Genomic DNA, 11,903 nt, shown 5'->3' with positions numbered 1-11,903 from the left:
GTGCAAATTCTGAATGTGAAACGGCCCGTTCTGCTTAAAGAATTTGCACTCTGTTTCTTTAAGCAGAACGGCCCGTTCTGCTTTTGGAACGGGCCGTTCCGCTTCCCACATCAACCCAAATTTGCCCCATACACGAAAAAAAAAAAAAATTAAAACCAACTCAGAATTCGGTTCCCCGGAAACCGAATTCTGAGTTGAAAAAATAAAAAAAATTACATTTTGATGCTCAGAATTCGGTTCCCGGAAACCGAATTCTGAGTTGAAAAAATAAAAAAAATTACATTTTGATATTCTGAGCTTGAACAGTAAATGGTTCTATCTTGGTAAATAATCCTGCACAGTGATCATTCTTGTAATTTTTTTTTAAAAAAATATTATTCCAGTAAAAAATTCTCAAAGAATCTTCTGCTCATTTGCAAACCCAAGATTAATTGGATGGGGCTTCACAAAAAAAGAAAAAAACATCAACATCAACATCAACAACACATTTTCATTCTGCCACTCATTTTCCCCCGAAATTGAAAAAATCTAATACCTAGTTAAGCCACATTCTGCATAATTAATTTTGTGGTGAGTTACATTTTGTAATTGATGGAAACAACTTATTCAATGTGAATTGAAGACACAGCTGATGTGATTTCATTGGTTCGTGGGTCAGCACTCTCTACACATACGCCACAAGGATCTTCTTTAACCAACAGGGCAAGGACATTAAGTGAACTCCATGTTTTTGTAACATTGCTGCTCGAATCTCCTAAAGTGACAGCAAAGACTGCATCAAATCCTCCAGCCCCTGGCACTCCAGCCAACAATACTCCTTCCAGGTTCATTGTAGCATCTAAAAGTTGCGTTTGTGATTCTGGTTCAATCTGTATACGTTGAAACTTATAAGGCTGCTGAAGTCATAAATTGTCAAATTTTTTAAATGATGAATCAATCTGAAAAATGAGTTTCTAATACCAAACCTCTGACAACACTTCAATGGAGATTATAAAAGCTTAGCATCAAGTAAATATAGCAATTATGCTTCATAAACAGAGTCTAAATCGTATATCTGATCCATTAAACATCTATCTTCTGATTGATTCAAGGGGTTCATAATTAACATGTTAGATAAAGCAATTCTATTTTAACTGATCCAGAGTTGTAGCACTCTAGAACTCTAAGAAGACATTGTCCCTACAGCCGGTTTATAGGCAGTAATAGTATATTATTATCACGAATCAACTATACCAAAAGCTTAAAATGTTAGATGATACATATAAATGATATTTCTTTTCTTTTTGAATTGGAGGGAGGTGGGGGGATTTGGGGCCTACTGCTTAAAACTAGAACCCACGAGGAAAAGAAACAAAACCAGAGTCAGCTAAAATGAACTAGCTAACAAGGCTTGAAGCGCGGACAGTGCACAATCCACCCACCTTGTGTTACAATTTAACTTATTTATTAAAAGAATGGATGTGCTAAGGATTGAAGACTAGATGGATGACTTGGTCATATAGGTTCTAGAACCATGCCATGAACCATCACAAGAGCTTAAGTTGTTAAGTGAAAATATATAGATGGTTTAATATTTACATATTTAACTCCCAGCAACAGGTTTATTGGTGGTAAATTGTACTTTATAAGCCAACAGGAGTAGTCACTTGGCAGTGCAAGAAGCCTTGATATGAAACTTCTTTCAGTTTATTAACAGCGTATTACGGCAATGCATGCTATCATTTTATTTTACCATGCACATTGTACAGATACCAAATCCAAGACACTAACCTAATTTACCTCTTTATATGGAATGTGCAGAGATAGCAAGTTCAAACTTGGCTTCACTGTCATTCTTATTTCATAGGAATATAAGAGATGTAGTATCGCAAGAGGTGTTAATATAAAGCAAAATCACTAAATTTCAAACAAAAAACGTTCAAGGGTCATGTACATTCCGTCAAGCATATCTTGTATAATCAAAATCAACATCATATGAACAGAGAAACATAAAAATAAGTGTCCAATTAGTGAAATGAACTTACTGGAACACCTGCAGCTTCACCCATCAGGCGCATATGATATCTAATCCCCAGCATTGCATCTTTTACACCTAGCAGTGCTTTAATAACTGCTTCCTTGCTAGGTTCAGAAGCTTGCTCTATCCACTGATCAAGCAATTTTAATTTTTAAGTTCAAAGATCAACATGAAAGAAGAAATGTCACAACATATGAAAAATTCCTAAAACTTGACATAAAAAAAATAAAGTCGCAAGAAAATCACATCACAAATGAACTTGTGAAGTTTTCAACCAAAAACTGAAATCCAGGCTGCAATGACTATAGAACTTCATATTAAGTTACATGAATCATAGCATTATCCTGCACGGATGCATCCTGATAATCACAATATTAAATTTAATTTCTGGACATGAAAAACAAGGTAGGAGTAATCTATTTTATGAAATTGCTCATACTCCATTATTTAAGTGTTCGCAAACTGACCATTAAAGTTGGGCCACAGAAATCTTACCATTCCATAATTATGATATTTCAGTTCACTGTGAGCTAAGAGGTATATAATTCTGAGGAAATAAGGTCATATCAAGTAGGAAGGATATCAAGTGATACAATAAGGATGTTAAATATTTCTAGTTAGTTCCAACTTTACATCTGGCCATAATCAGACTCAGGAAACCTATAAAGAGTATGGCTGTTGCCTGCAAATAAGTTTCTATATTTCTCTCCAGGGTAGCTCTAGACAGAGAAACAGTTGAATGTAATCTCTTCCAAAACCATTCAAGTAACATGCGTATAAGTATATTCAATAAAGATGTACTACTTCAAGAAAAACTGTCAAAAAGAAGAGTGAAAGGCTAATCCAATGCAAAGAATGCCACAGGGACACACCAAGATCATGTTATTTGAACCTAACAGAGGAATATCAATCAAATTACTTCAGTTGCATATGTATAAATATTCTGATTTAAAATTACTTCCATTTAATAAAAATCAATAAATCATCTAAACTCAAAGAAATACCTTGTCTGATCTGAGCATGCTGCAGCAGTAAATCACAGATTTATATGCATTCCATTGTTCTTTTGCTAATTTGCTTAACAATTTTAGTTGCATTTCCAATGCTGAATTCGCCTCTGACAATCTTTTCCATGTGTCCAGGGATTTCTGAGGGTCAGACTTCTGCCATTTTTTGACAGCACCAACCATTGATGGTGTGGATGATCCACCAGTACCAGGTTCTCCTAGTAACTGAAAAGAAAAAGATATCAATCAGCCTTGGAACCAAGAGAATTCATATGTGATAGAATCTGGATTAAACACACTCAGATTTAGTAAAACCCTCTGTATTGTTCGTCTGCAGATACTGATATCACTATGCTACCAGTACCCAGTGGATTTACAATTAAAGGTAAATACTGAAATAGAAAGAAATAACACAGGGTATCCAAGAGACCCTGCAATCTCCCAAACAGATCTCAATATGCAGGTGAGGACATTAAAAAGTTGCCTAAATATTCAGTATAGCTAGGTTCAATGAATCAAAGGAGGTTGTGGTATCTTAACTGTTCATTCGTAAATTGTGTTGGCATTAATTATCTTTGTAATACTCTTGAATATAAATAAATCCATTCTGCTCGGACTGTACTGGTTGGACAAAGGAAATGTCTTTCCAATACTCTAAGTAGTGGACATCTCTGTAATTATCTAAATGTGGATTGCAGAGATGAAAAGAAAATCATGGAACAAAAAAATTGAAATTCTGAAAAGCCTAGAGGAATGCAAAAAAGACAAGACTCTATCTAAAAAGTAGGACATTATTTGTTTTTTATTTACTATTAAAAGAAGGTTTTGAATAGAAACCAAACATATAAAAAGAGTTAGGAATTAGGTACATCCCACCACCACCACCCTTTCAACCAAAAGGGAGATGATATTGGGAGAAGGGAGGTGGGCATGGAGTAAGTGCCCACACCCATATTTTTAAGGTATACCAAGTAGCAAAATATGCAAAAATTTAGGTTGCTTACAAGAGTCATCAAAGGTGGTAAAGAGAACTCAGTCGTGTCATGGTCCCATTTTCCTTTTAGAATTTCAGGGATAACATCTGGTAAAGGCACTGATTTATCTGCAACCTACAATGTCAATAAAACGAAGACAATGAAGTTATTAATGTTCCCAGAACATTGCTACTAATTCCAAAACAAAATTTGGTTAATGTAAGAAATAACTAACAGAAGAACATTGATTGCAATGCACAGTGGTGGCTACATAATATATGAAAATATTTGTCATGAGCATTTCAAGAATTCACAGATAATAGTTGTCAATAATCTCAAAATGGAAGCCAAATATGTGTTAAACAAACCACGGATGGTGCGATATGTCAGTTCCATAACACTTGCATTGTTAGATTAATGCACATCTCTCACTATATATATATATATATATATATATATATATATATATATATATAGAGAGAGAGAGAGAGAGAGAGAGAGAGATCTACTTACTCCATTTAATATCTTTTCAAAGACATTAAATTTCATCAATTAAATGCCAAATTGAAAGCTTTCATCAAGTAAATCAATTGTACAAAATTTTTTAAAATTTAAAAAAATATTAGATACTTCATCAAATGACTTCAATTTAATGCATAATATACTTCTTAAAATACAAGTAAATGTCAACTATAAGATTACATATTTATGAATGTACAATTAATTTAACATTTGATGCACGTGATCATTGTAATAATATGACAAGATTGATGAAATTTAATGTCTATGAAAAGATATTAAGAGTAATATCACGAGTTACTCTTGAACCAAACAAAGTATGTATGAATAGTACATATATAAAATAACAAACTTGTATAAACAAGAATCAGTGTTGCTCAATTCACAAAGAATATGAGAGGGAGGGGGACCTGAGTGGAAGAAATCACTTCTGGCGAAAACCGCACGTAGCGCTGACTTCCATACACAGCTGAACTGACATCAAACCCACTGCCTACTTTCCCTTGTGCAATACAGTGTGCTGTTTGAGCTATTTTATGTACCAAATCAAGATCTGCAACATCCCTCCTTTCCTGATGATCTTTCGAAGAGGAAAGTTTTACAACATCCAGGTAATGAAGTAAGGCAGCAACTACAGCTGTTGTCATTGCAGCAGATGAGCCTAAACCAGTTTTAGCCACTTCGGGCTTGCAATCTCCTCCATCGGCATCACCAGTATTGAAGGTAATGGAGGAAAAAGGTGGAAGGCTAGCCAACGATTCTGGCGTCAAGGGGAGTCCTCGTCTCTCAATCTGCAGAAACATTTATTAAGACACAGAGCTTGGTCTAAGGTTTATTTGGATAAACTTCTCTATAAACGCTTCTAAAAGAAAAATAAAATAGGAAGGAAAATCAAAATAAGTTTTTGCATAAGCTAAAATTAGCTTATACATAAAAGAAATTGATAGAAGAGAACTTCTATAAATTAGTTAATGCATAAGATAATTTTAGCTTATGTTTCATTTTCCTTCTTATTTTTTTCTTCTATAAGTGCTTTTAGAGAAGTTTATTCAACAGACTCCTAAACTTTTAAATACGCAAACCATCAATTTTAAGGGGGGAAAAAAGGCTGATGCGGGAATAGGCAATACATAGAAAGCATATAGAACAAAACAAAGGAGAAATTACCTCATTCCTATACGAATAAAAATCATTGCTACCCAAAATAGTAATGTCAAGACCTACAAGATCAAACGAGTTACGAAATTGGACGTTTAAACCCGTTTTTAGTCTATAAAAACGGTGGAGAAGGGTAATCTCACCTTGTAAAAGCAGTTTGTGCAAGAGCTCCCTTTTATTGTGGTCAAAGGTGGCATAAGCCGCAGCGACGGAATACTGCACCGCGTACTCGACAAAAGGATTCCTCGAATCACTGAAATAACAAACCAATCAATCACAGTAATAATGACATGAAATAACTAATTTAACGGTGAAAGCGTGCCTCGGGGAAACGGTTTGGATGGTGAGGGTTTTGAGCGCGAGTTTGTAGAGCGCTTCTCTGGAGAGCTGAGGAGAGGTTAATCGCACATCCGTCCACGCCTGAAGGAGAATTAATAAGAGCAGTGAGTAAAGGATAAAGGAAGAGTGTGAGGAGAAGGAGAAGGAGAAGAAGAAGAAACGCACCCATGCCCAAGAATCGGATTTGATTTGGTGATGGATGGGTTTGACGATGGCGTAGAAGCGAGCGTTGGTGCTGAGGACAAGTCCTGCGTTGGGTCTCTCCAGAATGAGGTAACCCCCTGTCATCAACACTTTCCCAGGAGCAGAGGCAACAACCCTGTCAAACTGGAATTCAGTTGGGAAGCGCAATTTCAATATTGATAATGTGAGGGAGTTAGTTAGTAATTGACTTACACGGCCATGGCTGATGCGATCACCACTCACTATTCTGATTTCAGTTTCAGAGCGGAGAAGGAGAACAACAAATGGACCTCGCGTTGCACGTGGCGGGTGTTTTTTTATTTCGTTAAGAAAGGGACACTGCTTCTCTTCTCTTGTCAACTTCTTCTATTCAATTGGGTTGGGCTCTTTGGATTTATATTTTATAACACTACTCAAAAATTCTTTCTCTGCTACACTCAATCGGGCCGTCACACTCAAGTTTTAATTTACTGCAAACTTAAAATTAAACCACGAAATCAATACACACAGAATCTATCAATAATCTATCTAGACTTGGTGAAAACCTAAATTTTAGGATAGGATAAGATCTAATAGATTCAATTATATTAAATTAAGAATTTAACTGTTATTAAATACTATATACAGTTCACTTTTGTAATGCTATTTGTACAAAAAACAAAAACTTTTTGTAATACAATAATGCAATTAATATTTGCATTTTTTTTTTGTCCATGAGAGTTACATGACCACAACATGATTCAAATTTGAGATTATGTTATACTACTCTAACTCTCACTATTTGGTCATTTCTAGTAGTTTATTAATATTTGCATTTGATTGATTATGAACATCTTTAGAGTCACCAAATGAAACGATTATTTTACCCAAAAAAAAAAAAACAATTTGTTGTATATTTTATTGATATTTCAAAAGGTTAATATTTTTGTTTAATTAATTTAAAAAATTGTTTTAAAACTAATTTAAAGTTTATTTAAAAATTAGATATTTTGTTATATTTACTCGATTTTTTTTTATTTGATCTCAACTCATGATTTAATGGAATGAGGGAGTTTTATAACTCCTATTTTTCCTTTATCATTCTCTTTTTTTTTTTCCTTTTTATTTGAGTTAGTGGGTATATATTAAAAAGAATCTTGCAAGTTATGATACCTCATCCATTGTTTAGAATGATTGAGAATATGTGTCATATCTGAAGGACTTGTATGTCACGAAAATAAGTCCTCAACGACAGTGTCACCATAAGTCTGAACTAGTTTTATTTGTTATACTCAATGGCAAATAGGAAAAATAATATTTACATTACTAGCTGTAAGATATGTTTCACATAACAATGTAGGAGAACGTAATAACTGATGAATCATTTGCGTCTAGAAAGTTTATTGTCTCTAGATGTGGTTTGACCCCCGAAAAAGAGTTATCATATTTACTAGAAGGACTGGTGCATAAATTTGGGAGATAGAAAGTTGAAGCATTATGGTGATGATCTAGCACGCGGTTGTGGTAACTTTGAGGGAGAAGTTCGGCAAATAGGGCAGGACGCGTTCAGTGGAAGCCATTCATCAATGCATTGTGCATGAAAACAGTGTCCACATTCAGGTATGGTTTTCACTGTCTCTTTGGGCATGTACTCTGAGAGGCATATTGAGCAAGTTTTGTCACCCTTCTTGGGTAAGCGTCTGTTCTCACCTATAACTATTTTTGGGTAGGATTCAATTGTGGGCCTGTCCAGGCCAGCTACCGTGGCGGGCGGTGAGCCTGCTAGAGCCTCAAAATCTGCCACCGTTTCATAAGCCCAAGGCCCATTACGGATCCTGACTCTGAACCAGCTGCAGATGCAACGCAGTACTGCAATGGAGCACAACAAAGCCGGTACCCCTATGCATATGGCTATGGCATAACGTGCACCACGGGAAATCCCTGCCATTCTTGAAAATTCATGGTTAATTCTTCTATATCATGTCCAGTTGCATTATCTAATTTCTCAATTCTTAATTTTCGAGATAATAAATATATGCCTTATTAAATACTAGTTTCTTGTGTTCTAAGGACACGCACTGATAAAACTTTTAATAGTGTAAGCCCAAGTAATGTTATGGATGTTTTTTCAAAAAAAACAACATTCCTTTTAAAAATATGTTCAATCACAACTCTAAACTCAGCAAAATTACACATCATTTACTAATACATCTCTTATATTCAAAATCGCACATCTTGTTTGAATGAAAAATTGCCGGTGCTAAAAATTCAAAAACTACAAGAAAATGCAAGTCCAAGTTTTCACTTTCGTAAGATAGAAGCAATAAAAAGAAAAAAAAAATGTTACATCAGGTGACCCCTACATAAGTATTTTCTAATCTCCCCCAAATCCCTTCTTCTGTTTAAATAAACTTGAAACAGTTTTTTTTTCCCCCGTTTTCTGTTGATTCACATTTCTATATATTCACAGAAAGAATGTTACTTTCGCAGTAGGCACATAATTTAGAAATAGATATATTTTTATTCACCTAGTTGACTTCGCCAGGTTATACACAACCACAAGTTATATACACGGCCAGCCACGTTTACCTATTTTAATCTTCTTAACATTACGTTAGAATAAGTCCAAAACAATTTTAATAAACCGCTTAACGTTCTTTTCTATAACTATTAATAATTTAATCTTCTTAATATTATGTTAGAAAATAAGTCCAAAACAATTTTAATAAACATCTTAACATTCTTGTCTATAACTATTAATAAAAGTGAGAGATTTTTTTTAAGTAAAAAAGAAAGTATTTCATAATGTAAACACCTATTTAACATTTTTAATTTCTCTCTTTTTAAAATCATATGATTTGTTATTTATATCTTTCTTTAAGCATAAATGAGAACATTTATCAAATACTTTTAATATTAAAAAAAAAAAAAAAATACCGGAGACTATTTAGCATGATTTATAGTACTTAAAATATTATTAATTTCAGAGATTATTTAGGAAAAATAAAAAAGAATTTAAAGGATTATCATTCCATTTTGGAAATGGTGCGGTAGGTGGTAGTAGTACCTTGTGAAGGGAGAGGGTAACAGTCAAGCTCAACAGTGTCATTACCCTTGAAGCCGCACCGGCCACCGTGGGACTCGCACCTGCCGCACGCCGGCGAGTCCCACGACAGGCGCAGGTCGTCGCTGAGCTCAGACGAGAGCACCCGGTCATAAAACGGCAACTGAACGGGGACGTTGACGGCTCCAACCAAAACGCAGAGCGACGACAAGTGCACAACAACGGTGGGAGAAGGAGTGGCGAAAACGGCGTAGGTGGGAGCGTGGCTGAGGCAACGTATGGCGATGTATCGGCGCTGGAGGTAGTCCAAGTTGGAGGAGCAGTTGAAGAAGGTGAAGCGGTGGTGGTAAACGGCGTGGAAGGGGGAGGCGGAGAGGTTGAGAGAGAGGAGGCGTTTGGGGAGGCAGTTGTTGGGGTCGTTCAGCCATAGTTGCTGCGCGGCGTAGTTTATTCTCTGGATTTTGAGTTGGCCGCAATTGGGGAGGTTGAGCAGTGTTTGGTTGTTCTGGCTGCATGATACTTGGAAGCCTGGGTATCCGCATGATTCTTCTGTGTGGAAGGGGAATCGGATGAGGACGTGGCAAACGGTGTCCACGCATGTTTCTAGGGTTAAGGGAGGGTTGAGGAGGATGAAATTGAAGAGCGTGAGTATGGGATTGGGGATTTTCATGTTTGGGGAAGGGGGAGTCTTCACTCTTCACTTTGATCTTCTCACCAATCTCACCTAATCCCAATGCTCGTGGCACTCGAGCTCAACTGTTACTATATTTTTTTATATCTTATCTTGCTTCATACAACACTATATAACGGAATTTAATGAGAGAATTTATTATTATTATTATTCAATACTCAATTGACAAACTTACGACCTACTTCAAGCTCTTATTACCGACTTTAGTAATTAACATAATAGGGTCTTCATTTATGTTGGAGAGAAAAAAGTTACTAAAAATACATGATAGCTTCTTGGTCCAAGATAAAGGAAAATAGAAGTTGTTTAATGAAAGAAAAATGTATTAAAAATTAATTTTCTGAAGTTATATGATTTTAAAAAGAAAAATTAAGATTATATATCCGTAATATAATAAATTTAAATATATTTTTAGTTCTTTTATATCGTTGATGTTATGTGAAAATAAGATAAATTATTCAAATATAAAAAATATAATTGAATCTATTTTTTAATTTCAATAACAATACTTAACGGTAGTTGACATCGAAAAACTTTTTCAGAATTTGTATGAAAATTGGCTTTCATATTTTTATAGTGATAATGGTTGATGGATAATAGAAAAGTTTAATTATCCGTTTAACTGTTTGACTTACAATTAGTTTGGGAGTTACATTATTTGAATGTTTTGTGTTTTAGTGACTCTTCTTACAGGTTATACTTAGTGTAGAATTAGTGTAGGAATACACATAAATACAATATTATTATTCAAAATATTCAAGATTTGTTAAATAGAGATTGAAATATAAGATTGCCACATATTTTATATGAGGATAATAAATGTGTTATTGTAAAAAAAATTGTATCTTATGTTCAAATAAAGAAATTATTATAAATAAATAAATATAATCACATAAAATTAAAAATGCATATATATTGTGCATAATATATATTCAACAAAAATAAATTACAAACTTACAACAAAATCAAATAAAAATTAGTTCACTTAAAATAAAATCAAAAATCAAATTACAAACTTACAAATTACTAATAATCTAAATTTTCTAATAATTTACAAATGAAGCTTAATTATTTATGCGGGCTAGTGAAGTCCAATTATTTATGTGAGTTGGTAGATTGTGATGGACTAGACTGCCATTTGGTCTAGTAGGTTGGCGGATTTCGCAAGGCGAACTTGACAAGTTGACGGGTTGAAATGATGAGCCAGCTTGTAGACCACAATCCATTTTGTCACCCCTACATGAGAGTAAGTAGGGTTTCTAAGATTGTAATTTCTCATTTATTTTGTTGTTTTTATTCATCTTTAAGTTACAAAAAAAAAATACTTAACTATTAATACAATATTTTTCTAATTATATGAAACTGATAATGAACTCCTTTCTTTTAAAAAGTTTATAAAAATAATTATTATTTATTAGATTTAAATATATTTCTGATCTCTTAAGTGTTATAATTGTGCAATTTTGATTCTTTAAATTTTAGTTAAGCAATTTTGGTCTCTCAAATTTTAATTGAACAATTTTAGTCTCACAAATATCACCATTGTATGATTTTAACAACTTAAGCATCATAATTATGCAACATTTTTACTTATTTAAGTTATACATTATTATTTTTTGTAATAATAAATATCATCTAATACAATGAAAATTATAGTACGTAAAACTTAAATAGGTCAAGAATTATATAATTATTATTTAATTAAAATTTGGGAATTAAAATCATCCAATTATAATACTTGGGATTAAAATTGTTAATTAAAATTTTAGAGACCAAAACCTCACAATTACAATACTTAAAAGAATAAAAAAACTCAACTAAATCTATTTTTAAAAGAGTTAATCACCTATACATTTTTTTACATTGACAACTAATCATATCTTTTAATAGTGTCATATCAGTTATTTATTTAATAAAATAATAATAAAATAAATAATTTTAAAAGATATAATTGATTGCCAGTGTAAAAAAT

General features: G+C 33.6%; 2 protein-coding genes across 3 annotated transcripts; both read right to left on the bottom strand.

Moving 5' to 3' along the window:
• Window positions 1-470: 470 nt before the first annotated feature.
• On the bottom strand, window positions 471-6,569 carry LOC109796716 (GHMP kinase family protein). Of its 2 annotated transcripts, none has more exons than XM_020356476.3 (10): window positions 6,411-6,569; window positions 6,180-6,333; window positions 5,998-6,095; window positions 5,819-5,928; window positions 5,685-5,737; window positions 4,928-5,308; window positions 4,029-4,133; window positions 3,022-3,249; window positions 2,025-2,147; window positions 471-869 (listed from the first exon to the last, which is right to left on the bottom strand). In XM_020356476.3, exons 1-10 carry the CDS (start codon window positions 6,416-6,418, stop codon window positions 603-605), a joined length of 1,527 nt encoding a protein of 508 aa, XP_020212065.1. In that variant the 5' UTR covers window positions 6,419-6,569; the 3' UTR covers window positions 471-602. The 2 variants fall into 2 exon arrangements, with proteins under 2 accessions (XP_020212065.1, XP_082933108.1); XM_083076982.1 differs by having other exon boundaries at window positions 6,180-6,341; window positions 6,411-6,536.
• A 910-nt stretch (window positions 6,570-7,479) lies between these two features.
• Window positions 7,480-10,024, bottom strand: LOC109796717 (RING/U-box superfamily protein). The gene is made up of 2 exons (XM_020356477.3): window positions 9,244-10,024; window positions 7,480-8,117 (listed from the first exon to the last, which is right to left on the bottom strand). Exons 1-2 carry the CDS (start codon window positions 9,908-9,910, stop codon window positions 7,672-7,674), a joined length of 1,113 nt encoding a protein of 370 aa, XP_020212066.1. The 5' UTR covers window positions 9,911-10,024; the 3' UTR covers window positions 7,480-7,671.
• Between the last annotated feature and the right edge of the window lie 1,879 nt (window positions 10,025-11,903).

This window comes from Cajanus cajan, chromosome 6 (assembly GCF_000230855.2).
Source record: "Cajanus cajan strain Asha chromosome 6, NIPB_CcT2T_4, whole genome shotgun sequence".
In the NCBI taxonomy this organism is placed as follows: Eukaryota; Viridiplantae; Streptophyta; class Magnoliopsida; order Fabales; family Fabaceae; genus Cajanus; species Cajanus cajan.
This window is presented reverse-complemented; position numbering and strand designations above follow the sequence as displayed.